This window comes from Scophthalmus maximus, chromosome 5 (assembly GCF_022379125.1).
Source record: "Scophthalmus maximus strain ysfricsl-2021 chromosome 5, ASM2237912v1, whole genome shotgun sequence".
Classification (NCBI taxonomy): domain Eukaryota; kingdom Metazoa; phylum Chordata; class Actinopteri; order Pleuronectiformes; family Scophthalmidae; genus Scophthalmus; species Scophthalmus maximus.
The window spans coordinates 10798393-10826379 of NC_061519.1; the positions used below are offsets into that span (position 1 = coordinate 10798393).

Genomic DNA, 27987 nt, shown 5'->3' on the forward strand with positions numbered 1-27987 from the left:
GTGAGTGGGCGAATGGAACACAGGGGGAGAGAAAGAAGCAGACGGAAGGGGGGGGGGAGGAAGACACACACAGGGAGAGAGACAGAGGGATTAGAGCATACAGTACCCTCACTTGGTTACACTCAGACTCGCTGCCGTACCGTGAAATAATGTGATAGAGGAGCAAGAGAACAAGGACTTTTGACCATATTGCAGTCATTCAGCTTGGATTCTGCTCACCTGATATGGAATACAAGATTTTGCAGATGGAAGCAGGTGATCATCTTTATCTTTTTTTATTCACTTACAATACTAGAGTTGTACTGTACTGAGCAATAGTCAGGTCATAATAGAGCACCTGTTTTAAAGTTAATACGAGATACATTTGCAATAATATAAAATCCATCTCCATCCCTCCTAAAAAAACCCTGTTGTATTTGTGTGATGTGAAATGAGATGTTTCTACACATGCTAGTTGCTAATTTTGATCACAGATAACATTACATTGTGTTCATTTTGTCAACGCTTTTGTCCGAAACGATTTACAAGGATCGTGATAGATAAGAGCATGTTATTTTAAAATTACATTCGGACCTCAATTTCATCAGCTGAGGGTAAAGGTGACTCTATTCTTCAACTTTAGGTTTAATTTCTATGAGTAAAGACAATAGAAAGGAGCTGGAAGAGAAAATTAAATAAATAGCAAAAAGATGGAATTAATTAAAAAAGTATAACTAAATGTGTGGGTGTGAAACAAAAGCACAAGTGAGAGAAAAGGAGCATGTGTGCTTTGTGTGAAGGAAGGGGGGGGGTGGTACGTGTAAATGACAGATGGTCACTCAGTGGAGATGTTCCCCCACTCCCTCTCTCTTTCTCACTCCCTTCTGGGTCCTACATCCTTCTCTTGTCACCTCTCCAGAATCTTACCTCATCTGTTTTTTTCTTTCCCCTTCACCCTCTCCTCAGCATCTTTTACATCATCCTCGCCGCCGTGTAGACTCTGAACTTGGATCTTCACTCACCTTGCTGTACCTTTATCTCTTCAAACCTTTTCCTCCTCTTCCCCAGCCTCTTCTCTGCTGCCTTCTTGTCTTTTTTTTTTGCTGAAGACATCAACTTGAAAATACCAGGAGATTTTTTTTTGTCTGTGTGTCTATCACTCTGGCCCCTACTGACACAGCACATAGGACACTTGAGAGGTTTGGGATTTGTGGGGGCAGACAAGAAAAGCAGACAGAAAAGCAGAAAGGCTGTGATTGACAGCGATGGCCCATGAACCATTCTGAGTCATTTGAATATCATTTCATTTCAGTGCATGCAAATGTGAAACTTGGAACAGGTTTCCTCTCGCTTCCACTTTGAATCCAACCAACTGTGAACTCTGGGAGAAGTTTGGAAAATTTCCAAAAGTTCTTTCGCCATAGCATGTTCGTTTCCTCTTCAAATTGCCCAAAGTGACCCTCCTTCATAGAAGAATTAATCCGAGATATTCAACAAAACAGCCCAGGATCAGTCATGCACCCCAGGTCAGTCCACTTTGACCTCCTGCTGCTGCTGGGTGTGCTCCTTTTGTGGGGACCCCTGGGGTCCAGGGGCCAGAATGACACAGAGCCCATCATCCTTGAGGGGAAATGCTTGGTCGTATGCGACTCCACTCCTTCGTCCGAGCCGGCCGGCAACGCCCTGGGAATGTCGGTTCGCTCCGGGTCCGGCCGCGTTGCCTTCTCCGCCAGCCGCCAGACCAATCACGAGCCCACGGACATGAGCAACCGCACCATGATCATCTACTTTGATAATGTGAGTGTGTGACTGCTGATGTTTGTGTTTGATACAGTACAGCATTGTGCATTTAAAAAGGAGTTTATTTCCCTCACTATGTGACAGAATAGATTAATTTCATGCTGCCGTAATGTTAAATATGTACCTCCACACTGTATTCCAAGTATTTTGTCAGACAGTGGGGATAAATGCGATACTATGTTGCAATACTGCATGTCTGCATTTTCATGAACATTTTGGGCTCTTTTTGGGAAATGGATTTATAACAGTATGTTTCAGTAGTTTGGGAGAAGAGAGATCTAAAGGCATGGGCAAAAATAATGTCCCAAGTGACCTTGGAGTGAGCAGGAATGTCGGAGGGTCACTGGGAAATCTTTTGACAATAGGCCCACTGCTTATGACCGGTCACTTTTTTTTTGTCTGCCATACCATGTGTGTGCTGTTTACTGTTGATGTCTTTTGTCATCTGCCGTATCAGATTTTGGTGAATGTCGGCACACATTTCGACCAAGAGAGCAGTGTCTTCCTGGCACCAAGGAGAGGAGTGTACAGCTTCAACTTCCATGTTGTGAAGGCCTACAACAGACAAACTATCCAGGTACAATACCTCAACGACGGCACATGTAGTAATCATTCCAGTGGATCAACGTGGACCCTCTAATCCCCTTTATCTTGGCTACTTTAGGTCAGCCTGATGCTGAACGGCTGGCCGATGATTTCGGCTTTCGCTGGGGACCAGGATGTGACCAGAGAAGCTGCAACCAACGCTGGCCTGGTGATTATGGAAAAGGGGGATAAGGCCTACCTCAGACTGGAGAGAGGCAACCTGATGGGAGGCTGGAAGTACTCCACTTTCTCTGGGTTTCTGGTCTTCCCCTTGTGAGGAAGGTGGATGGAGAGCTGGTTTAGGCGTTGTGTGGGTGATGGGATGGCTGTGAACTGGATGGAGCAGGAGTCAGAATGTGGAGATGTCAAAGATACATGAGGAGAAAAGAAGTAGAGAGGTTTCAATCTGTAACTAATTTTAAAGTGCATGAAAAGTGTTTTATGCTGTCTCATGTTAAATGCAGATATGATTGTGCAAATCCTTTTCAAATTAGAAAAAACTATGAAAACATGGGCAAAAAGAGGTTTGTTTGTGATTTTAAAATGGCTGTTTCTGTGCATAAATAGTTTATTTAAGATATATTTTCATTGTGACAAATTATAAAGTAGCCATGTGCTGTGTGGGCTTCTGTGTAAAAATAAGGCGAGAGCATCTCTTTTTTTATGCAACATGTTTGCAACACTGCTGTGCTCCACATGGCATCCTGTCGAGCTCACAAACCTGCCAAACCTACCCTTTGTTCTGCTGTGTTGTTGCGACCGATGCTCCTCTATATGCCTGTTTAGTCTCCTGCAACAAAAATGTTTATTTACACAGAAATTTCTATTTGCGGAGAAACATTAAAATTGAAATCCTATAAAGTTGACTGAGTATATCACCTTTGATACGTGCACAGGAATGCATGCATTGTCAGATATGTCGTCCCACGAATGTGTAAAGACAGACAAGGTCGTATGACTCATTGCGAGGCCAATCTTACAAAAATTAGCTGATGCTGTAATATGCGATTTGGGTGTGACAGTTAAATCTGCTCATCCTAAAGAATATTTCCCCTCCCTCTCGTGGTACTCCACACTGTGCCACGGCAGCTGTTTGTAAATATAGCTCTCACCAGCAGCGTTGGCGTTGGCGTGGACCAAGCAGAGCGGCATGGGGCAGAGTGTAAGTGTGGTGTACAACGGATATTCCTTGCAGGGCTGCAAGGCAGATGGAGGCCTTGGCGAGCGGGCAGGTTCATCTCTGCAGGGCTGCCGTGGATGAAGTGTGGGGTGCTGTCACATGTAGTTACTTACGCTTCCCTGGTTTAATGACCCCCCCCCCCCCCCCCACTCCCCCCGCCCCCCCCCTGACTGTCCCACCTAATTTTCATGTAAACTCCCTCACATTATTCACATTATTCGTGTTTTTATGATTTTAAGAAGGAACCAGTAAGTATTTCTAAAAACGGAGAACTGTGACATTAATTCATGGTGTCACGTTGATGCACTGACAGAAGACGCGTCATTGTACTGTGACAACTATGTCCACTAAAGAATTTGGAAATATCTTGGAAAAGACAAAACCGCAAAGACAAAATATATCAAAAGGACTGGAACTGGGACAGCACAAGCCACCCCCACCAGGAAAACCTTACTTAACCCTTTAAGCTCGAGGTACTTTTCGCAGGTCCCTGCTCAAAAATGCCATGCATGACCAAAATGAAAAGAGTATATCTCTGACTGCAACTTCAAGGTCTATATGAATAATCTAGGTATCTATATACAAAGTAAAAGGAAACACTTGTGAGATGTCAGCATGGGGGGGTAAAAATGAGTGTAAATGTTACTGGGTCAGAGCAAATGTAGATGGAACACTACATAAATGAAAGAGTAAATATCCCCTATGTAATAATGCAGTTGAAGCCCACTCCTCTTGAACAACATCTCAACATTATCTGTGCCAATTTTCATCCTGATAAAGTGAAGCAGAGCAAATTTGCAGGCTTTTGCAGGGACATGGTCAGACTGAATCTCCAAATGGCACAGCAGTTCCATGTGAGGTTTCTCACTGCAAAACATTTCTAAACTAATGGGTCCACGTTTTGGTTTTGGTTCCAACCCAGTTGAAACAAATCACATATAATTATGCTCAACATTAAGCAGTATAGCCATACGGCATATAGACAGATCGGGAGGAGGGAGAATAGAGAGTAGAGAGAGAAAACGCAGCCGAAGAAGAGCAAAAAAAGAAAGTTTGCAACAAACAGAAATGATGTCTTACCTTTGATGTTTTGTCCCGATAATTTGTGCTTTGATCCATATGTCCGTTTCTGCTGGCTAGAAACATGTGCACAAGTTATGGTGGCAAAACATCAAAGGTAAGACATCGTTTATGTACTTTTGCTGGGCCCTTCTTGTTCGATGACAGTTGGCCATATAGTAAACTGATTAGAAACACACCGTTGGAATCTGTGAAGTCTGGGCTTTGCTAGAATGGAATATCATGACATTCATAAATGGACATCCTGGACATGAACACTTATCCTGTTTAATGCTATGTGCTATGATTTAGTTGCTACATGTTTCAAGTGTGTGTCGTTTATGGGAAAAGTATGGATATTGGCATGTAGCAGAGTTACTCCCCGTGCTGTGCATAATGCTGTATGGCTATATTGCTTTTATGTTTTGCATAATTACATGTGATCTGTTTCAACTGGGTAGGAAACCAAAAACAAATTTGGACCTGTTGGATTATGCAATATCATTATAATTACATTTAATTATTTCTCCCTTTATATGTTCAGTTTTACCACTGTGAAAATGTATTCATTTATTTACTCCTTTGTCTCTTTTTATTCCCTTTCTTTGCTTCAATATTTCTCCCTCTACTTTTTATTCTCCCTCCTGATTTCTATTTTTGTTTGTCTGCTTGCTTGTTTGTCATTGTTGTAGTCCGCCCTATATACACCAAAATGTGTCTTCTCTCACTTGTGTCTTGCTTTACTAAATAAAATTCAAAGATATTCAAAAAAGTCCACAAGGTTAGTTGGGAGACTTTGTGGACGTAATGACCTCAGTTCCTACATGCAGCAAATGAGGGCCTCCCTAATACTTTTAATTATTTTACAATATGTTTTCTACAGTTTGATATGTTTTCTACAGTTTGAAAACTGAGCAAAGAGGGCTACTGTACATGCTATGGGGTGCCACATCCCTAGGGATCTGCAAAAGCAGCAGGATCCCTGTGAAGCAATTGCCTTGTGGTAATATCATTAATTTTAACTTTGTTTGGGAATTTGCGCTATGAAAAAACAATATCGTCATCTGATGTGACAAGGGTCTTCACGTGAGACTTTATTCCAGTTTATATTACATGGAGCATTCACGGATGAATTTGCTTTCGTCAGATTACGACACAGCAACCCCGGGGGGCACACACCTTGTACAAAGATGTATTTAATTTTGCCCATGTGACACCCTAGCAATTCAGTCCAACCATGATAAAAATTAAAAACTGAACATTTTGACACATGGAACAACCTAATAATCACACTTTCGCCTACGAGCACTAGAGGGCGCCAATCTCCCAATCACAATCACTCGTGAGAGCAGTAAAGTCATCACGTTGGTTCCTGGACGAAAGCTGTTATCAATATGGCAAAATGTAATTATTATTGACACAAATCCGTCTGTATGGCCACATGGTCGGGGTGAATATTACTAATAAGTAATAGAGCAATATTACAAGACATCTCCATTCATTTATTGGTGTGGACTGCTGCCTGTGTTGAGGCCGATGTGACAAAACGCTGGAGAAACTGATGGTGTGTCATTCACAGGCGGGCCTGTTGTGTTGTTGTGCCCTCCGTTGCCCGTTCGAGCCGATAGAAACACCGCGTGTTCCCGCCCCCCGTCAGCTCTAAAAGGCCCGCACTTGCTAACGCGAGCACCCGCGGCGGTAAAACAGCAATGTTGAAGATCACTCAATCAAATGATCCCAGCTAGGCCGCATTTATTGTCATCTCAACCGAACGCTGGCTCTCGTCCCGCCCAGTCGAGGCCCGTTGCGCGCGACGGACTGCGGCTTCGGCCAATGAAATTGGCGTATGCTGCCGGTTCGAGGGGGAACGGACCAATCGGCGTTTAATAGCGTCCGAGGGGCACGCTTTCTACGCTCTCTCTGGCAAGAATGTTAGTTCCTGCTCTTCCCTGGCCGTTTCCTGTAATCGTACAGTGTTGTGAGACGGAGAAAGCCATGTGTGTCGACGCAAAGGTAAATTTAGCACCCCAAAAATTATCACTGCGAGACTTAGGGCAGTGGCTGTGGTGGTTATCTTCGGGTATTTTCGCCGAAAATCAGACGCAGGCCAACCGAAACAGCATTGCGGCCTAACCCGGGTCTGAACGTTGACGGGCAATGGTTATTGTGGCACGTTGCTTTGGTTTGGTCCGGTTTGTTGATAAGGAGTCCGGTCGACTGAATGGTTGGTAGTAAATGACAAGAGAAGCCAACCAACGTCTGCGGACACGCGCAGAGACACCGTGTTCACGACGCTCGGTGTGTTTTCGGTGGCCGCACACCGCTTTTGTAAAAGGCACATCTTGGTCGCGGCACAAGCTAATGCTAACCGACGGGTTTGTGAGAGACTTGCAACACGAGCTGGAGGGGAGAGCATCTCGCCTCTCGCGCATCAGTACCCTCCTCGTCCCACTCCACTAATACTATTCACCCTCAGCTCCGTGTATCACAGGTGAAACCACCTGCTTCTTATATCGTACATGTTCTGGTCACATTCACATCGGCCGCATATTCAGGACGTGGTCACGAGTTTGATCGTATATTTAAAAAAACAAGATTTTATAATCCAGTTGTAGTTATTAATTTACAGGACCTCGACTGTTATTTAAACTTCTTTTTCTTAATCAAGAACTTTATTGTCGGTTAAATGAATTGGCGGGGCTGCTCTCTCGTGAGCAGAGTTCGAGAGTCCGTCACAGCTGGCAAGAAGATCAAAACAAGTGTTTTTTTTTATGAAAGCTAGCTCTAGCAACAATATACATGTTTTCTCTGTGCATTCAGAAACAGAATTAAATGTGTTGTTTTAAGACGTTTACATGCAACAAAGAAATATACAATAAGAAACAATGATCAGATGTTACAGGATTGATTCACTATAAAGCAGCCGTCTGCTCTTTGCTCTTTCTATTTTGTACTCTTCTATATAACCATACCAGCCACTGAATTAGTTGCAGTAACCGTCAGTTATGGTTTGTAAATGTGGCACATGCTTGGCATTCATTGTAAGCAGTGTAGCATTTGTCTAATGTTTTCAAAGATGTGAAATTGTGCGTCCCTGACATCGGCGTGTCTCTTCTTCTTTTTCCAGCTGTTCACTTAAAATTGGGAAAGAATTGTCGACGACTATTTGCTTCCATCTCTGAGTCTTTTAAACATTGTGCCCGTCTCCCTGTGTGGAGTGGGCAAGATGGCAGACCCCATCATGGACCTCTTTGAGGACACTCCCCTGTTTAACCTGGATGCCCTGCCGGACGAATCCTTCTCTCAGGGCTCCACAGACCCTGTGGAGGAGGCCCTCAAGCTGGCGTTGGGCCAGGTGGACCCACCGTCGGAGCCGGAGCCCACTCCTGAGCTCATGGTCAACGCAGGCCTCGGTGATCCTGTAGCAGCCCCCGCCATCCCAGACCCTGCCCCTGTTCAAGTCCACACACAGCCGTTGGTGCCCGTGGCAACTGCTCAGACTGTTTCCATAGCTACAGCTCCCACTGTGGCCCCCGGTCCTGCCCCGGCTGGTGCCGTACCTCAGATTCAAGCCCAGACCACCATGTCCATTGTTAGCAGCACCAGCGTGGCGTCCAGTAGCACTGTCCTGCTGAGCTCACCTCTGACTGTTTCCAGCGCCCCAGCTACCAGCACTGCCGCAACACCGCAGTATACACAGATTACTCACCAGTTCACTCCCCAGCAGTTGGCTGCCATCACACAGCAGGCCGGTGGTAAAATAGTTATCCTCAAAGGGCCACAGGGTCAAGCCCAAGTGCTGCAGACTGTATCAGGAGCCACAGGCCAGACCACTGGAAAGGTTATCCGTGTTTTGTCTGGCACGCCTCTCAAACCTGGCATGTCAATACTGCAGGGGGGGACGGTCTTGAATCAGGCAAGCCCAGGACAAGCTCAAGTCAAGGTGGGTGCAGGGGTGCAGAGGTTGCTGCAGTCTCCCAACGGGCCAGCGAAACAACTGTTTCTCACGTCCATGCCCCAGCAGGTACAGCAGACGCAAGGCCAGACGGTTCAGGTGCAGATGGCTCAAGGCCAGACACAAGTCCAACTTCAGCCCCAAGGCCAGATTCAGGGCCAGGTGCAGCTCCAGCCAGCAATGCAAACTCAAGTAAGTACCACCTCTTCTTTAAACCAAAGATCCCAAGGTATCACCACAGGTTATGCTAGGTGCTTATATGATTTTCTATCTGGGTTGTGGCTTGTGAATTTCACAAGCTTCATATTTAGGTCGGTCTTAATATGACTTTCATGCCGAGTCTCGTTCTCTGTATACGATTCTAGGGTGGTGAAGCGAAGCGGATCACCTTGGTTCTCCAGCAGCCCTCTCAGGCCGGATCTGTGGGTCAGCAGCAGATCACACAGGTTCAAACCACCCAAGGGGGCCAACAGCAACCAACTAGACTAGTGTTGGGTCAGCTCCCCGGGGGCAAACTGGTGCTCCAGGGAAGCCAGCTCGCTGCCCTGACCCAGGCTCGAGCTGCAGGTCAGGCTGGGGGGCAGCCCAAAGTCCTCACAATTCAGCTGCAGGTACAGCAGCAGCCCAACCAACAAGGTGGAGTTAAGGTGAGAAATAAGTGTTTTAGAGTTTGGCAGCACCCATTTTTTTAAAACCAGATTAGTATTTTCCCAATGTACATGTATTTTGTTTTTCTCTCATGTGATTAACTACTGTGTTCTTTAAAGATATGATTCAAACTGCCAGCTATTTTCTGTTTACACGTTTTTTATATTGTCTTGAATCTTAATGATTCTCAATATTGATATCTGTTTACTTGAAGCCAGGTTTTTTTCAACCATCCCTCAATAGTTATTGAAATTTTGCATTCTGAAATCTGATCCCCTGTTATGTGTTTCTGCATGCAGCTACCACAATAAATGCCTTTGTGCGCGACTAACATTATTGGGGATTATGGATTTTATATCAGATTTCTGTATGTCCTCCTTACATGCGATTTTAACAGTTTGATATTGAAAAGTTACCGTGTGGCCTGCCATATCTAGCAGTATAATCACATTCATAATATTGGCAATATTTTCTACGTGACTGTAAATCAGAAGTCTGCAAAATGATCATACCAGTTAAGCAATCGATAAACATCTTGGGTGTGCTCCTGTTTGTTCACTGTTGTTTTCTACTATCGTGCCATTATTTTCAAACAACCGTGAAGCTGTTTTTATCCAGGGACGGAGAATAAAAGATAATTTTCTATTCAAACTCTGGATTCGGAACAGAAAGTGGTTAATTATGTGTTTAGCCTAGCTTAGCACAAAGAAGTGGAGAGAAAGCTTTGGCCAAAGTGTCTTTCATCAACTCTAAATATAAAATGAATATTACCTTTAATGTCACTTGTTGTATGACGCCAAACAAGCAGAGAAATCCAAACTACTGCATCAAATAGCTGCCTAAATGTGGTACGTCTAATTCATTGGCCTGTCAGATTTTGAAATCTGTTTAGTCATTTTATGGGGGGCTGATTTGACCTGTTGTTGTTGTTTATTTCAGTACCAGCTGGTGTCAGGAGCAGGAACTACTGGTGGCCCACAGGTGTTGCAGATCTCGCAGGGCCAAGGAGGACAAAGAGTTGCAGTGCCGCTCAAAATGCTTCTGCAGCCACAGGTAGACCCCCAGATTGCATGAACATTTTCTTATTCCACATACAGTACCAGTCAAAAGTTTGGACATGCTTTCCCATTCAAGTGAATAATAAAGCGTTTCCAAACTTTTGACTGGTACTGTACATTAGAGAGAAGGTAAGACAGAAACTGTAAATGAATACAACACATCATTTGAAATTAATTTTCTGTCACTCAGACAAGCTCAGCATCCTCGGGTGGCGGCACAGTCTCCGTGGTGAAGGTCATCAACACATCTACTGCAGGCCCCTCCACTACCACGACCACCACTCCGTCCCAGGCCATCCGCATTTCCAAGGCCCCCGGTGAACCTGCCTCTGTCCGACGAGTAGAAATCCTGTGTAAGCAAGAGAAAGCGAACCGCATTGTGGCCGAAGCTATAGCCCGGGCCAAAGCACGCGGTGAGAAGAACCTGCCCAGAGTCCTGAACCAGGATGAGCTTCCAGCCAGTCAGACCTCTCCTGAGGTGGGGGGCACCGTGACTGTCGTGTCTGCCTCCAAAAAAAAGAGCAGTGGAGGAGGGAGCAAGAAGAAAAGTTCTGTCGCTGGAGGAGCAACGCCCAAGAATGCAGGTGGAGCCGACAAAAAGGGCAAAGTGAAGACGCCAGGGGGAACAGCTGGAGTGGCCGGAAGCATAGTGATCGCTGGAACCGGGAACAAGAGCAAAAGCAAGACCAAGACAAAGTAAGTCATGTGTGTATGATGAGTAGGGGATGGAGGGAAACTTGTGGAAAAAACACTGTTAATTACTTTGTTCTGTCTTTCTTTCCGCCGCCTGCAGCACTATCACTCTAGTGGGAGCAAAGAAAAGAAAGAGGAATGGTTCCTCAGACCATTCGGATGGGGAGTTGAGTCCTGCCTCGCCTACTGCACTGGATGATGACATGATTATGGTACACACACACATACATGTACATGGTCACGCTTCAGTCAATTTCCCCCAAATAGTGAAACAATGGCCATTAAATTCAAGGGACATCCCAAAAGTTACAATTGTGTTTGATATTGCAGATCAAGATAGAGAGCCGGTCTATTCAGACTAGGTGGTGACTGCGGCTCATCAATAGCAGGAAAAGAAAAATACTGTACACAGTTGAAGTAGAATACTTAACGATATCTGTCACTCTATTCAACGTAATTTGTTGCTTAGAGAAAAACTATCATCTTATCAAGTGTATTGCTGTGTATCTCCCCCCCCCCCCCCCCCAAGAACACACTTGACTTACGCCTCTCTCTTCTGGCCAGAAGAGGCGCTCCAATCGCGTGGTGAAGAGGAAAAAGTACACAGAAGACCTGGACATAAAGATAACCGATGACGAGGACGAGCAGGAAGATGTGGACGTTACCACAACAGCGGCAGCCGTGGCCTCCATCAGTGGCGGGACCGCAGCACAGCTCAAACAGGAACTGGAGCTGGACGGTGATGGACTGGCCAGCATGCAATTCTTTGTGGTGAGCGTGGAACTATTGTGATGGAAGTTTTTTCCTCTCAATAGAGGGGGAAAAGTTCTTAAAATTAGTTGGATAGTACCTCGGACAGATTGTGTTTGTTGATTTGCGATACATGATTTTACTGCGTCAAATCTGTATCTCATTGGTGGTTTTTATTTTTTTACAGGAAAACCCAAGTGAGGAAGATGCTGCAATTGTAGACAAAGTTCTGTCCATGAGATTAACTAAAAAAGAGGTATGTTTGATTGATTAAAAATTGTCACCTCACATTTTTAAAAAAATCTTACACTTATTTAAGGATCCTAAAAAAGCTGTTCTTCTCCCCAAGGTGTCTGTAGGCCAGTACACCAATGTTGAGGAATTCTTTGTGAAATACAAGAACTAGTAAGTTTCATCATCTCTTGATAACTTTAGCGTTGACAAGATATTTTATTTCCCGAGAGTACTTCTAAAAACAATCTGGCTTTTTTTCTCAGTTCTTACTTACACTGCGAGTGGGCCAGTTTGGAGCAGCTGGAGAAGGACAAGAGGATCCATCAGAAGATCAAGAGGTTCAAGACCAAATACGCACAAATGAGGCATATCTTCCAGGAGGTGAGAGGAAAACGTGCTGAAACATCCTAAATTGTAGTGCAACTGCTTGAACTACAAAATGTGACACATATTTCTACTTTCGCTGATCCTGTGGTTCTCCTCAGGAGGAGGAACCTTTTAACCCGGACTATATGGAGGCAGACAGGATCCTGGACGTGTCCCATAGTGTGGACAAAGACAACGGCGAGGTGAGAGAACGGGCCTCTTCAAGAAATCATCTTGTCTTTTGTTAAATTTTTTCATTTAAAAATATCACGTCGTTTTTTTATGAAGTTTCATATTTACTGTAGTTAAAACAACTTGGTGCCCCTCCTCCCTAGCCTGTCATCTACTACTTGGTGAAGTGGTCCTCGCTGCCTTATGAAGACGCCACTTGGGAGTTGAAGGAGGACGTGGATGAGGGCAAGGTTGAAGAGTTCATCAAAATCATGGACCGCCAACCTCGCCTGAAGAAAACAGTAAGTACTCGAGTGGAAGAAAGCCTGGAGTTGGTTTGTAACTTGTGTTTATTTTTAACCACCGCATTTTTAAGATCATTTAGAATTTCATACAAAAAAGGAAAATATTGAAATTTCACAATGACGTTGCACTATCTGCTTCTGTTTCAGTTGAAGTCATGTCATCGGCGTGTCTGTGCCAATGTTAAATATTAGCATTTTGTTCAGGTGGCTTGGGACACACAATGTAACTGCTTGTCTCGCTTTCAAATCTAGCTTCCAACAAAACAACCTTAAACATTCCACCACAAGCTATAGACGAACAGAGCTAATTCAATAATTCAAACTAGAGTGACGTTCAGTTGAGCGCATACTGTACCTCTGCCAAGGCCCAACAGTTCCCTTACGAAACCACAAATCTGCTCAATCGAGATTTTTGGATCCAAAAGAATATCTTACACACTCATTGATATCACTCCCCTAAATGTGTCTGATTTGTATATTTTTTCACAATGATCCATGCATTATTTTATGGAAAATCTGTGAAAATGTAAAAAACAAAATAAAACCCCACCGCATCTTGCATTCTAGGAAATTATAAAACCTTCCTGGATCTGCCACTTTGCGCCAAAATCGAATGGGTTATTTCTCAGGTCACATCCCATCCCATCCCATCCCAAGTTTCGTGGAAAACCATAGTAGCAGTAGTTTTTGTGAAATACTGCTGACCAAAACCAAATTTTTTTAACACCCTGTTCACCCACATAGACTCAAACACTGGAGACACAACACGGCGACATCTATTGTAAATTCAGTTTAATATGACGTTAGTTTAGTCTGCTGCTGTCCACATTCTATAAGCCTATGACACATGTTGTTTATGCTCCTTTTACTCCTTATACATGTGTTACAGTATTATGAAGGATGAATCAATGCACCTCTCTTTTCTCCAACTCTGACATTTCCCCGACACATCCTTGACGATTCTGCAGTGATAGATTGGGGACTGGAGAGAAGTGACCAAAACAGAGGGGAGCATCAGTCACTGATCTCGCCTCCAAAGTCTCCAAACTCAATTTATCGAGCACGCGTGTTGTGAAGTCGAGCGAGTTCAGCCGTTGCGAGTGAGGAGGGGAGGGGGGATTCAGTCCTGCGCACGCGGAGCACAAATACTCGCTCGCAAGAAGGGTTTTATGCTCGTGGATGCCTTTGTGCGCACATGCAGAGTAGAAATGCTCCCTCGTGAGTGTGTTTTTTGCTCACTTTGTTGATGTGCTATCTCGTATTATACGTGCGCAACTTTTTAGACTAAACTAACGCCATAGTTTAATTCCAATAGTGCCAAATCAGCGTCATGTTTATCAAATTATCTCAAGGCACTACACAGAGAAACTCAACAGTTCCAACCATGAACTGGGCTTTGAACATACCAGAGGCATCCTTTGGTGCAGCATGAAGAAGTCGAGAAAATAATTAAACTTCATGTAATATGCAACCGACAAGCCCAATTTCTGGCTTCCTTTCAACTTTGAACTTTAAATGTGGATTACAAAAAAATGTGATATCTTATCTCAGGAATCAGCACTGCGTAACAAGCACAGGTGCGTATCTTGTGTAGTCATAGCTTACACACATGTTATGATTTTATTTCCTCCCTCTCGTCAGGCACGGCCTCAAGCCAGTTCATGGAAGAAGCTGGAGGAGACCAGAGAGTACAAGAACGGCAACATACTAAGAGAGTACCAACTGGAAGGAGTCAACTGGCTGCTCTTCAACTGGTACAACAGGTATTCATCGCACACACTCACACAGTTTTTTTTATTTAAAGGAGGAGCAGAAGAAACTTCAGGATTCTAGTTTTCGTTTATATTCAGGAAAGTCAGTCCGTTGGGAAGGCCGCTTGTCAACTGCATCTCCCAAGGCTTCAGTATTCACATTCCCTGTGTCTTGTCTCTCAGGCAGAACTGTATCCTGGCAGACGAGATGGGCTTGGGGAAGACCATCCAGTCTATCGCACTTCTGTCAGAGGTGTTTAATGCCGGACTCCAAGGCCCCTTCCTCGTCATCGCTCCACTCTCCACCATCACCAACTGGGAGAGGGAGTTCTGCACGTGGACTGACATGAACGCCATCGTCTACCACGGCAGCCTGGCCAGCCGGCAGATGATCCAGCAGTATGAGATGTACTGCAAGGATGACAAGGTGCCATCATTCACCACAGTAGTTGAAATTTCACTTCACTGAAAGTAAACACGACTCATGAAAAATGTTGACTCTCGTCTACAGGATCATTTGATCCCAGGTGCATACAAGTTTGATGCCCTCATCACAACCTTTGAGATGGTGTTGTCCGACTGCCCCGAGCTGAGGGAGATCTCCTGGCGCTGTGTCATCATCGACGAGGCTCATCGCCTCAAGAATCGCAACTGCAAGCTGTTGGACAGCTTGAAGATGCTGGATCTGGTGAGTGGACCACAGCTAATGCGCCTTCACAGCTGTAATCGGTGGTTAACCACCACCATTTCATTTTCATCTGGTCGCCCTCCTGCCTATTCCTTCCCCCTTTCTGTCTTTTGCTTCATTACATCTCCGTCCCTCTTCCACTGCCCCTCTTCCCTTCATCTCTAACTTTTCCCCCTGCGCTCCGTGGTTTTCTCGCAGGAACACAAAGTGTTGTTGACCGGCACTCCTCTCCAGAACACTGTGGAAGAGCTCTTCAGTCTGCTGCATTTCCTGGAGCCTGCTCAGTTCCCATCGGAGACTGAATTCCTCAGAGACTTTGGAGACCTCAAAACAGAGGAACAGGTGTGAAATGAACACAGACAACAATGCACCGAAATTCAAAGACATACCTACCACTTCCCATTTTTCATCTCTTTCTCTCTGCCGTTCTGTCTCATCTAACACTTTGTTGTTTGTTTTGGGCCCTTAGGTTCAAAAGCTGCAAGCCATCTTGAAACCCATGATGTTAAGGAGGCTCAAGGAGGATGTTGAGAAGAACTTGGCGCCCAAACAGGAAACTATCATCGAGGTTTGTTTTAAATGCTGCCATTTCTCTTTGAACTCTGTATTGTGTTTTCAGTTCCTAACTTAAGTAAGAACAATTTGTTGGCTGAGAATCAAGTTGGTCTGTAATGTATTTTAGCTTGTGCTTTACTGTTTATTAAAGGGTTTATTAACATTTGTTAAGCATAGATTGGATTTGAATTAATCGTGACGAGCCTGCAGTGACTCGTTCCAATAAACGCAACCATGCAAATCACAATAATGTCATGTGTGGTCAGATTGCTGTTGAGCTAAAGAATCTGACTGTTGTATCCTCTCAGGTCGAGTTGACTGACATCCAGAAGAAATACTACCGAGCCATCCTGGAACGGAACTTCAGTTTCCTCAGTTTAGGGGCAACCAGTAACAGCAACGTCCCGAACCTGCTCAACACTATGATGGAGCTGCGCAAGTGCTGCAACCACCCCTACCTCATCAATGGTATTGCATCACGACATCAACTCAGTCCTCTGCAGTGCTGATGAGTTTACATTTATGCTCTTCACTGATGTTGGCTGTGATTAACTGCAGCGGGTCAAGGTTGTCTAACTCTTTGTGGAACTCTGTTCATTAAATCATTTGACGGCAGGTTCAATGTATTATTACTATTCCTTTTGACTGATGAAAACATTAGGGCTGCCACCAACGATTATTTTCACAATCGATTAATCTGTCGATTATTTTCTCAATTACTCAATTAGTTGTTTGCTCCATAAATTGTCTTGTTGATCATGTTTCCCAAAACCCCAACATGATGTTTTGCTTTGTCCACACAAAAAGGACATTCAGTTTACTGTCATAGAAGAGCAAAGAAACCAGAACCTATTTAAATTTAAGAAGCTGAAATAAGTGACGTTTGACTCTTTTTTTTCAAAAAAACTACTTGAACCGATTAATCGATTATCAAAATAGTTGGCGATTGATTTAATAATCGATTTCTAATCCATTAATTGTTGCAGCTCTATAAAACATTCATGCAGATGGAGCCACTAGTCTTTGTACTAGGTATTTATGTGGTGGCATTTTGCAGAGTGAACTTACGTTTAGTCCAAGGTGGAATGTTTCTCTAAAGCCGCCTGCACATGATACGTAGACTGAGCTAGCTCACTAGCTCATTTAAATTTTTCCTCTGCCGGAATACGGTTTGGATCCCCTCCATTGGGAAGTGATTTCCCTCCGACAGAAAACTTGCTGGTCGAATCACAACCGATTATTCAATAATGGACAGTGTTTATACCACGGAGTGGACGGAAGCGACTTTTGTAAACAACCATGGCTGCCGCTAATGAACGAGCATTTGACTCACAGTACCTGATATTTTAAAATTTCTCCCATAAAAACTGCAACACTCGTTCACAGACATTGTGGAATCATCACCACAGGCATCTCCTCTCTGCTCTAATCTGTTGACATTTTCGCTTCCACAACAGGGCGTCACATGGTTTATTGGCATCCAATTGCGTCCGCTGGTAATGCCTCTTGTAAATCGAAAATGAACCGAGAGTTTCCCGACTAATAAGCATTTGAGTCAGGCTAAGGCTGAGCTGCATTAACTGCTCGTCTAGACAGAGCTGAGAGAGGAGCTGCGTGAGTCACTAACCAATTTATTTGCAATTTATAGAACTGTGCTGTTTCTGAAAATACAATCCAACACTTCTTCTGTAATCTTAAAGCGCTTCCTCTTGGAGGTGGTCAGATGTCCTCTGATTGGATGCTTTCTCAACTGTCCCTCACTCTGTTGGAAACAACAGCCGATGTTGTTGCAAAGTGATTTCGCTTGTGATCATATGTGGACTGCTTAAACCCAACTGCTTCCAGTCATGGATTAGTCAAGGCGAATTCAAATGTCACACACTTTAGTACAATTGTTCTTTGTTTGTTGACCTTACTCTTTGCCTCTGAAGGACCTAGAAAGTTTTGATAATGATTAAAAGCTAAAATTTTCTGATGTTATGTTGGAACTGTAATTCATTTATAGACAATGGAGCATTAAAACAGTCTGTTGATGTAACCGTGTCTAAATATGCATCACAATACTTACAGGCTGACACAGCAGATCAGTGCCTTTCCTCTCAACCCTTTAAGAAAAGCTAACGATTGTATCCGTCTCTTCCTGTTGCAGGCGCAGAGGAGAAGATCATAGCAGAGTTGCGGGAAGTTTATGACCCCATGGCTCCCGACTTTCATTTGCAGGCCCTGATTCGATCGGCCGGCAAGTTGGTGCTACTGGACAAGCTGCTGCCTCGCCTCAAGGCCGGAGGCCACAAAGTGCTCATCTTCTCCCAGATGGTGCGCTGCTTAGACATCCTGGAGGACTACCTCATCAACAAGAGGTATGAGGGTCAGGTCACGTTTAAATGTGTAACACTGAAATTGCAAATCAGTGTGTGGTCATTATTAGTCACATGCAGCAGATTATTTATTGAATCTAACTAAACTTTTGATGGTGTAAGAAAATGCAATTTAATTTATTTTTTGCAGATACCTCTATGAGCGAATTGATGGCAGAGTGCGTGGGAACCTACGTCAGGCTGCCATCGATCGCTTCAGCAAGCCTGACTCAGACCGCTTCGTCTTTCTGCTGTGTACCCGTGCCGGCGGCCTGGGTATCAACCTCACTGCTGCTGACACCTGTGTTATATTCGACTCTGACTGGAACCCTCAAAATGACCTGCAGGTACAAGACCGTGCAGTTCAGTTCGACTGCGAGAACAACAAACCGCTTTTAAATTACACAGTTCCTGATTTAAGATTTGTTTTAGAGATGAATTAGCATGCACATTCTTACATTTTACTGTAGCAGTTTTTAAGTCAGCAGCTCTTATAATGCTTTTTTTTCTCTCTTTTTTCAGGCCCAAGCAAGGTGTCATCGAATTGGTCAGTCCAAGGCGGTTAAGGTTTACCGTCTGATAACCAGGAACTCCTATGAGAGGGAGATGTTGGATAAAGCAAGTCTGAAGCTTGGGCTGGACCGCGCTGTCCTGCAGAGCATGAGTGGCAACAAAGAAGGCAACAACAATGGAGTAAGAGAATTAACTTGAACCATTTTATATTTTAGGTCTGTCAGTTGTTACTCCATGTTGTCCATTTCCATGTGTCGCATATTGGAAAAATGCCAACCCACAATACACCGAACTTGCACTTGATGCACACCTGTAAAACCGCTTGAATGTGGCATTCAGAGCAAACTGTATCCCACTATTCACCCGGTCTTCCGCTCCAGTTGTTGGCGGTAGCACTCGGACAGGCTGATTTTTAGGATGATAATGACTGAAGAAGAGATGAAGAATCTGAAGTTTATGGTGTGTTTGATCAAATGGATCACTACTCATGTCCTCAGATGGTTGTCACTCTGAGTAACAGGACTGATGAGAATAATATGGCATGTCCAGATAAATATCATTCTTTTATCAAAGATTTCATTATCTATCCCAAAAAAATTTATCAGCTGGAAACCACTCAAAATATAGTGTTTTGTCTCATGTACAGAACCAATGTGCTTGTAGATTTAATTGCTTGGTCACATGTGTTTCTCAGCTCCTGAATGGGCTTCTCTTTTACTGTCATTGTAAAACTGTTCCCACGTATTTATATAAACAAATCATCTTCAACTGTGCTCAGGCCACAGGAATTTCACTGTCAGCTGCTCATCATTTTGAAATGGCGACCACAAAACAAGCTAATGTACAAACCTCCTCTTCTGCTTTTGTTTTTTTTTTTTACCATTACAAAGCATAATTACAGATACAGCAAGTTGTCGCACCATGCCAGTCTCCATCTTGTCCGTTTTGTTTGCAACCTCATGAGAGGTTGTGCATCACTGATTCTACAGCGCTAATCTTAATAATGTCCTGTTGTGTGGGATGTGCTCTTATTTTCAAATGTTATAGTGTGCATGTTTGAGATTAGAAAGAAGAATATCTGGGAAGATTCTCCTCTAGTGCGTGATGCAACCCAATTTTAAAATCGGTCAGGATTTTAAACTCCTGTAGTCTTAGCTTCAGCTCCCTACTCCCTGTGACCTCTGTCAAACATCCACATGCTTGCTGTCTTAATGAAGCAATTTCTGGAAATACCTCACACAAGTCGGCAATGCAAGCGTGGAAACTTGAACGCACCCATACTTTGCCTCTTCCAGTTTTGTGCGCTGCTGTAAATGACTTTCCATATCGTCCTCAGCAAATCCAGCAGTTCTCTAAGAAGGAGATAGAAGACCTCCTGAGGAAAGGAGCGTACGCCGCTATCATGGACGAGAATGACGAGGGCAGTCGCTTTTGTGAGGAGGACATCGACCAGATCCTTCAGCGAAGAGCCACCACCATCACCATCGAGAGCGAGGGCAAGGGCTCCACCTTCTCCAAGGCCAGCTTTGTGGCCTCGGAGAACCGCAACGACATCGCCCTCGATGACCCTGAATTCTGGGAGAAGTGGGCCAAGAAAGCCGACATAGACATGGATACCATCAACAGGAAGGTAAACCTGATCATCGTACATTCGGTGCATGTAAAATACTGTAGATCTACTTGCATTCATGTAAGGGCGCTTACACATTGAAACGTTGAATGAAGAAATAATGTAATCGACTGAGTTTTTCCGCCCTCCAACAGAACACCCTTGTGATCGACACTCCCAGAGTACGCAAGCAGACCCGTCAGTATTCCACTTTACGAGGCGAGGGTGGAGACCTGTCCGATATGGACAGTGACGATGAGTATCCTCCTGCCAATTCCAGACAGTCTCGTACCTCCCGGCGCTCCGAGCGCCACACTGGAGGTGGATACGGCCGCACAGATTGCTTCCGGGTGGAGAAACACCTGCTCGTCTATGGGTGTGTAGACGTAGCTTACAAGCTTTTATATGCCTCTTTTGTTTAAATTCTTACTTCAATTTATTTTAAAGTCTACTCCATTTCCTGTTTTCCTCCTCTGCAGTTGGGGTCGCTGGAGGGACATCCTGTCTCATGCTAGGTGCAAGCGCCGTTTGAGCGACCGCGATGTCGAGACGATCTGCCGCGTCATCCTGGTCTTCTGTCTGCTCCACTACCGCGGAGATGAGAACATCAAGAGTTTCATCTGGGAGCTCATCACGCCGCCGGAGAACGGACGTGAACCCACAACGCTGCTCAACCACTCTGGTAAGAGGCTGCGCATAGACGTGTCACAAAATGTTTCCAACTGGAACTGTCGAAGAGTGAGTGGTGTGTGGAGATGGAGAATCTGTTCCTACTTCACAAATAAGGTAAATTCACGTCGATATTGAATGTGTCACTTTCTTTTCTACACCCAGGCCTGTCTATCCCTGTCCCGAGAGGCAGGAAGGGTAAGAGGGTAAAGGCTCAGAGCACATTTGATGTTCAGAAAGTGGAGTGGATCCGCAAGTACAACCCTGACACCCTGCTGCTGGATGAAAGCTACCGCAAACACCTCAAGCACCAATGCAACAAGTCAGTGAAGCTGAATCAACTGCGTTTTGCCATGTGTCTGTCCTCATCCCATGTTCAGACATTAAAACGTGTTGTATCCCACCACAGGGTGTTGCTGAGGGTGCGTATGCTCTACTACCTGAAACAGGAAGTGATTGGTGAACATGCTGACTCGGTCCTGAAAGGGGCTTACATCAGGTATGTAAAGTACACATCAAACTGATTTCACACGCACCAATTTCACTTTCTAAGGTCATCACTTGAGCACGATAATATAAAAAAAAAAGATAATATTGTTATTTTGTTTGTTTTTGAAGGAATGTTGATATTTGGATGCCCGAGATGGAGCAGCAGGAGGTCCCGGCAGGATGGTGGGACGCCGAGGCAGACCGCTCACTGCTTGCCGGCGTATTCAAACATGGTATGTTGTCTATCTGCTGAGGTTCCTTTTGTCTCCAGTTGTGTTGCTTTGAATCTGGCACATATTGCGCCCCCCCCCCCCCCCCATCATAACAGCCTAAACTATGTCTCTAATTCTAGGTTATGAAATGTACACCACAATGCGTGCCGATCCCTGCCTCTGTTTCCTGGAGAGAGCCGGTCGGCCTGATGACAAGGCCATCGACGCCGAGCAGCACACTGGTGACCCTGAGATGGGCGACGAGTGAGTGACACCTATGAGAGAGAGATTATATTGGGTTTACCTTTATGTTCACACTAAATTGACTTGTACTATGGATGTACAATATTGTTATTGTTATACAAGTTGAGAAGTTCTATTGTGTATTGTTATATCTGAAAGTCGGGAGTTCAATTGCTCCTCAACTGAACTTTGCTTTATGGTTTGTGTTGTGCAGAGCTGAGTATGATAAATACTCGGAGGACCCGGAGTTCAAGCCTGCATCGAGGCACAAAGATCTTTTCGACGAGGTACGGATCTGTCTGCACTCGTTTACATAGACTCGCTTGAACATCTCGAAACAAAACGTAATCACGTGTCTCCATTTGACATCGCTCTCCAGCCTGACTCTATGAACGTAGACGACGAGATTTCTGTTGAAGATAAGGCGGCACCGGTGGTCACAGAAAGCTTCTCGAGCCAGAGTAGCAACTGGCCCTCGAGCTCGTCGCTGACGGCGCGGATGCGGCGCCTCATCACGGCTTTCCAACGCAGCTACAGACAGGAGCAGTTGAAGATCGAAGCCGAGGCAAAGGGCGACCGCCGGCGCAGGCGGTGCGAACAGGCCAGCAAGTTGAAAGAGATTGCGCGACAGGAGCGCCAGCAGAGGTACGATGTATTACTTGATTCTACAATGCTCACCGTGTACAAAAGGTATCCAGTGGTGATAGCTTCAGTGAGGGTTTTTCTCCCCCCCCCCCCGATTCAGATCAGACCCACCTAAACCCTGTTCCCTCTCCTAGGTGGACACGCAGGGAGGAGTGTGACTTCTACCGCGTGGTTTCGACGTTTGGTGTGGAAAAGCTGAAAAAGGAGCTGGGTCTTCCCGAGGACGCGGAACTTGATTTTGACTGGACACGTTTCCGTACCTTTGCTCGTCTGGATAAGAAAACTGACGAGAGCCTCAGTCGTTATTTCCGCTCTTTTGTCGCCATGTGCCGGAGGGTTTGCCACCTCCGCCCAGGCCGGGGTGAAGGTAACTACTGCTTCATATACTGTTAGGACGTGGTCTGCTCAATTATCTATGCCGTTTTATTACAAGTAGTTACTGTACGATGCCCACAGATGGAAGGCTATATAGTGTTCATTTGATTTAATTTAATCTACATGCTTTAACCAGGAACAATATTTATGAAATTTCATGAATGGTACTACCTTACTGGCAGTTTGATAAAAGCAGAGGTGGATGAGTCCACAAGCCCTTAATTGTCTTTTAATCATGAATTCCCATTTCACATAGATCCATCGCAGCTTTCCCAAACCGTGGCCCCCATCACAGAGGAGCGCGCGTCCCGTACCCTTTACCGAATCAGCCTCCTGCGTCGCCTCCGCGAGCGAGTCCTGCCCAACCCCTCGCTGGAAGAGCATCTGTCTCTGGCCCCGACCAGCTCTGAGCTGCCCACCTGGTGGAACATTCCAGACCACGACCGTCAGCTGATGCTGGGTGCTTCTCTACACGGCGTCAGTCGCACCGAGCTCTCCATCTTCCCTGACCCGCAGTTCACTTTCACTCAGGCAAGGGAAGAGTTCATCCAGAACCAGCAGGCCCCACCGCCTCCGCCTCCGCCTCAAGCGCTACCCATCATGCCCCTCATCCAGCCCAAGACTGAGGAGGACCTGTCTGGGGTGAAAGAGGAGGGAGCGGACGAGGGCGCCCGGCTGCTCGGGGCTGAAATCGGTGTTGTCCTGCAGAGCAAACCTTTGAGTCACCATGATGGAAAAGCGCATGGGCAGGACTGGAGCTTTAAGAGGAGCAGAGCGAGGGGAGACCGTACAGGGGGAGGAAGGAAAGGAGAAGGAGGATCTGATTCAGATTCTGATTCAGATTCAGGCTCATCATCCTCGGGGCGATCAGGCAGCAGCGATGACAGCGGAGAGAGTGAGGAAGAGGGGGAAAGAGGTAAATTGATAGACGGAGAGAAAAAATAAGAGTTGGTTGCTGCTAAAATATAAACCACCGATTTTATTATTTTCCCTTTTTAACCTCTTAGCAGGCAAGGTGTGTGACGTGGATGAAGAGAATAGCTCTCTCTCCATGACTCAGTCTCAGGATGGAGTTCCACCCCCTGATCCTCTCAGAGTGGACTGGCCCAAGGTAATTTATGGACATGCTTAGAATATGTGTCTAACCTTGTGTGTCTTTGATATGAATATGAGGCATAACTCTGTGTTGATGTTCTTGTTGTGAATAACTTATACACGGGGCTTCTTCTTCTGTCCCAGGACCGAGTGTTGATCAACCGGTTGGACAATTTGTGTTCGCTGGTGGTGACTGGTCAGTGGCCCTCGGGGCGGAGGTATATGCCTGAGGCTCAGCTAAACCCAACCTCAGAGCTGGCGGGAGAAGAGATGTCCTACACAAGGGTTGTCCGTAAACCTAGCAGCATGCCTGGTGCCCCTGGAGCAGAAGGAGAAGATGGAGAGTTCACTGTCAAACTCCTTAAGGTGAGGGAACAGTTTTGGATTAAACCATGTTAAAAGTCGGGCATAGGCAGGCAATTTTTTTTTTTAAAGCAAAAAAACACTACACGTCTTTTTGTGGATTAGTCTACCTGTGTGAATCTGAGAGGTTTAGTACAGTAGTAGTTCAGTCAAAATATTATTACACAATAAAAATGGGCATTAAGAAGGTGAAGCTAAATTAGAGGCCTCTCTCTGTGATATTACAAACTAGAGTAAATATTTCAGTTTTATCTTTTTACACCGGAGTCCTGTGGACGTTTTTCCCTTTTCCAATGCATGTACACAAGTTAATCCGATGCAACTGTCTGTCACTTTGTCAGGAGGAGGGGCTGAAACTGACCTTCTCCAAGCAGGCCCTGATGCCCAACGGGTCAGGGGGGGAGAGCAGCAGCCGCAAGAGGCGCAAGGACCAAGAGGTACATGTGTCAGGGGTTGCAGTGTATTCCTCTAGAACACGGGTGGAGTTGCATGCGAAAACCCAACTGTTCTGGATTGTATCTGATCGACTTTCTGATCTCTCTGTCTTAGTTGTCAGACCCAGATGGACTCCTTGATCCACTGGAGCGCACTCCTCGACGGAGGGACCCTCCCACCTGGCTGAAGGAGAACCCAGATTATGAGGTGGAGGGAGACATGCTGGAGGTAAATTCATTCAATTTACTCAATCAGTGCTAAAATTGTGCAAAACTCATCAACCGTGAATTCATATTCCCCGGCTCATAATCAAACCTTGGTCTATAACTACTATGATTCTGCCTCGTCACATCACGTTTGTCTCTTTTCCTCAGCTTCTTGTGAACAGGAGCAAGAGGAAGAGGAGGAGGAGGGCAGATAAAGCTGTGACGGGCAGTGAGAAGGTCAAACTTATTAACATGAGAACTGGAAAGAAGGTGAGACTTGACTGGTACAATACACACAACTTGAGTCCAACCAGATTGGACTTGCCTGTGTGGTTCTCTCTTGCTAAAAAAAAGTATATATATATATCCAAATGATTGTTCTGTGCAGGTTGGCGCTGCTTTCTGTCCGATGCTGCAAGATCTGAGGGAATATCTAGAGGAGAATCCCGACAGCGCTGTAGCACCTGAGTGGTCGGAAACTGTTCGGAACTCTGTACGTAACCAAGATGTTAAAGTGTTACTGTTTAGAAAAAGCAACTTCAGGTCTCGATGGGTTTCTCTCACTTGTAAGAGAAGGTGTAATGGTCCGTTCAGACCGAACATTAAACGAGTTTTTCCACATGATGAGATTCTATGCAAAGTAAATGCAAAGAAGTGAAGTACGTATTTCGCATCACTCGCCAACCAGCGGTGAGATTCTCCCGACGTCTCTGACATTCAGAAATAGAATGGGTGAAAACTTGCATGAATAATGCATCGTGAAAAATACATTTCATGTTATGATCTGAATGAACCATAATATACTGTTTCCATGCAGACTAACCGTTGTAGCTGCAGCAGTGTGAAGTCCGTCTGATTATTTAGAAGGGATTTATAATTGAAATGACAATTGTGAACACTTTGGAACAGCATAACATTCTTCTCTCTCCCCTGTAAATTTGTTTCTTTAAGATGGCGGAGCTGTGGTTACTATGGTCTCAGAGAAGGGATGTGAAATTACTCCCTGTTCTCTTGAGTTTTTTTTTTTCATTTTAGATCTTTACATTTTTCAGGGCTTCCTGCCGGAGACCTTCTTCCACCGGCTGCTGACCGAGCACTCGGAGATCCCCAAGAAAAGCCGACGCCGCCATCATCACCACCACCACCACCATCATCACCACCACACTCCAGAGCCCGCCCCTGAAGACCCCAGCCTGGACGGAGTTGAAGAAGAGACTCTGGTCTCCGACGGAGCCTACATGATGGACGAGGAGGACCTGGAGACCTCCCACCACTTCCTCACCAGTCCAGACTTTGATGTTAAAATGGTGGGTGGCGACAGCATTTCCCAAGGTGACTATGACAGCTCGGATCAAGAAGCGTTATTGGACGATGTCATCATAGCACAGAAGGACTCTGACTCCTCGTCAAGCTCAGAGGATTGACTGAACCCCGCTCCTCGAACACATCTGACTCAGTCCCCTTCTCAACATTGAATCGTGTTATTCCTTCTCATTTATTTCTACCATGTTATGTATCAAATTATGGATGAATTTGTGTTTTTTTGATGCTACTTTTATTCATTTATTTTATATAGGGATGTTTCTTTTTCCAATGAAAGGAGCAGGTTTGCACCCATCTGTTTTCTTTTTTTTTATCATTGAGAATTGTGTTCCATCTGTCTCCTGACCCTCCTCATTAGCCTCTGATGAAATGGCAAAAAAAGCTGAGCTTTCTTACTTTACCACTTGTCGTTCTCCTCCTCTTCCTCGAAAACCTGTGAATTTCCATCACATTCCCAGCCGTGACCAAAAGGGGTACCCTGCTGTACCGATGACCCTTTTCTTATCGAAGAACCTCAACGTTGGTCCTCTGGCGCCACATGAAACTGGACGTGTACTGAGCAGAGCCTGGATCCAGATCTCCCCCCACCCCACCCCCCCCACCCGACCACCCCATCTCATCTGGTCATGTCCTCTGTCCAGGCGAGTCTATGAACTAAAAGGGGATACAGTGTGTGGATGCACTGTTATTGTTTTCACTCTGTGGGAGGGGAAGGGGTCGAGACAGGGGAGGAGGGGTTGTATTAGTTACTGAAGCAGGGCTAGGAGTGTGGGTGTAATGTACAATGTAGAGCTGGTCAATTGTGTACAATGGTGCAAAGATGACGGCAATGAGTTACTATTCTTGTTTTATGATCTGACTGTATCTGTGATATGAATAACAGCAATCTAAAGTGAACGCAGGTTTGTGTTTGTGTTATTGTGGATTTCACCAAAATAGAAGCAGCAACAACGAGGAGGTTTACTGTCTGTACAATCCCATTTATTATGAGGTACACGTTACTAACGTCTGTCTATACACAACATTTTGAGACCTATGATGTACTGTAATAGTACTAGACCGTAACAGCGCTACATCAGATTGTTTAGAATTGGGCTTCACAGCCACCATCCACTCTATTCCATTACTTTTTAAAATCATCTTTCAGAATCATGGTAGCCCTGTTTTATGGGATTATTAGTCTATATACAAAACTTTATACTTTTGTTTCTGTACTCGCGTGTGAAATGATCATGCAAGATTTACTGCCAAGTAAGAGCAATTTGTTCTCAAGCTTAGACTATGTAAAGAATACCTCTGAATAAGCAACAATTAGAAAGTAGGCTACATTGCGAAACAGCAGTGGTTGGCAGCATAATGTAGTTCTATATTTAGGAACCGGTTTTCACAGTTTTTGGGTACTACTACACATCCTGAGAGAAGGTCCTGTTGCCTGAAAGGTATTCAGGGCTGCAAAGTCCTAAATGTAACCAATAGAGGGTGGACTTGATTGAAAGGCATTGAAGGAAAATTGTGATTAGGAGTGACCCATGAGGATGGAGGTAAGACAGATCACTTTTTTATTTTGTTGTTGTCACAGTGTAATTTTTCTTGGCAGTCACACTGATATTGTCACACTACTGTTCACTAACCGGATTCCGTTTGCTGTGCAGCAGCTTGGTGACACTGTTCCTCAG

The 27987-nt window shown here is 45.0% G+C and overlaps 2 protein-coding genes and 1 long non-coding RNA gene across 7 annotated transcripts; 2 read left to right on the forward strand and 1 right to left on the reverse strand.

Annotated features, from left to right (window-relative positions):
- The first annotated feature begins 41 nt into the window (after positions 1-41).
- Positions 42-3230, forward strand: cbln12 (cerebellin 12). The gene is made up of 4 exons (XM_035633433.2): positions 42-255; positions 946-1776; positions 2237-2356; positions 2444-3230. Exons 2-4 carry the CDS (start codon positions 1495-1497, stop codon positions 2639-2641), a joined length of 600 nt encoding a protein of 199 aa, XP_035489326.1. The 5' UTR covers positions 42-255; positions 946-1494; the 3' UTR covers positions 2642-3230.
- Positions 2560-3616, reverse strand: LOC118310475. Its single transcript, XR_004793783.2, has 3 exons — positions 3477-3616; positions 3099-3154; positions 2560-2697 (listed from the first exon to the last, which is right to left on the reverse strand). It is a non-coding gene; the product is annotated as an uncharacterized LOC118310475 (long non-coding RNA).
- A 2880-nt stretch (positions 3617-6496) lies between these two features.
- Positions 6497-27208, forward strand: chd8 (chromodomain helicase DNA binding protein 8). Of its 5 annotated transcripts, none has more exons than XM_035634803.2 (40): positions 6497-6616; positions 7731-8546; positions 8625-8750; positions 8924-9205; positions 10146-10259; positions 10455-10960; positions 11058-11169; positions 11522-11728; positions 11895-11963; positions 12057-12112; positions 12205-12322; positions 12427-12510; positions 12643-12780; positions 14425-14546; positions 14718-14961; positions 15046-15222; positions 15421-15564; positions 15692-15790; positions 16086-16245; positions 17927-18137; positions 18286-18481; positions 18657-18827; positions 19984-20277; positions 20412-20632; positions 20736-20938; positions 21091-21247; positions 21335-21424; positions 21544-21647; positions 21767-21890; positions 22084-22156; positions 22249-22514; positions 22649-22881; positions 23146-23805; positions 23897-24000; positions 24129-24350; positions 24689-24784; positions 24897-25010; positions 25157-25258; positions 25377-25481; positions 26041-27208. In XM_035634803.2, exons 2-40 carry the CDS (start codon positions 7830-7832, stop codon positions 26410-26412), a joined length of 7593 nt encoding a protein of 2530 aa, XP_035490696.1. In that variant the 5' UTR covers positions 6497-6616; positions 7731-7829; the 3' UTR covers positions 26413-27208. The 5 variants fall into 5 exon arrangements, with proteins under 5 accessions (XP_035490696.1, XP_035490697.1, XP_035490693.1 ...); XM_035634804.2 differs by having other exon boundaries at positions 8628-8750; XM_035634800.2 differs by having other exon boundaries at positions 7731-8750.
- Positions 27209-27987: the final 779 nt, after the last annotated feature.

Coding starts and splice junctions, on each gene's coding strand:
- chd8 (XM_035634800.2), top strand. CDS start 7,830: ATGGCAGACCCCATCATGGACCTCTTTGAGGACACTCCCCTGTTTAAC. Junction 12,781..14,424: donor AACCTCGCCTGAAGAAAACA/GTAAGTACTCGA, acceptor CCCTCTCGTCAG/GCACGGCCTCAAGCCAGTTC. Junction 15,791..16,085: donor AACAGGAAACTATCATCGAG/GTTTGTTTTAAA, acceptor GTATCCTCTCAG/GTCGAGTTGACTGACATCCA.
- cbln12 (XM_035633433.2), top strand. CDS start 1,495: ATGCACCCCAGGTCAGTCCACTTTGACCTCCTGCTGCTGCTGGGTGTG. Junction 1,777..2,236: donor TGATCATCTACTTTGATAAT/GTGAGTGTGTGA, acceptor CTGCCGTATCAG/ATTTTGGTGAATGTCGGCAC. Junction 2,357..2,443: donor ACAACAGACAAACTATCCAG/GTACAATACCTC, acceptor TGGCTACTTTAG/GTCAGCCTGATGCTGAACGG.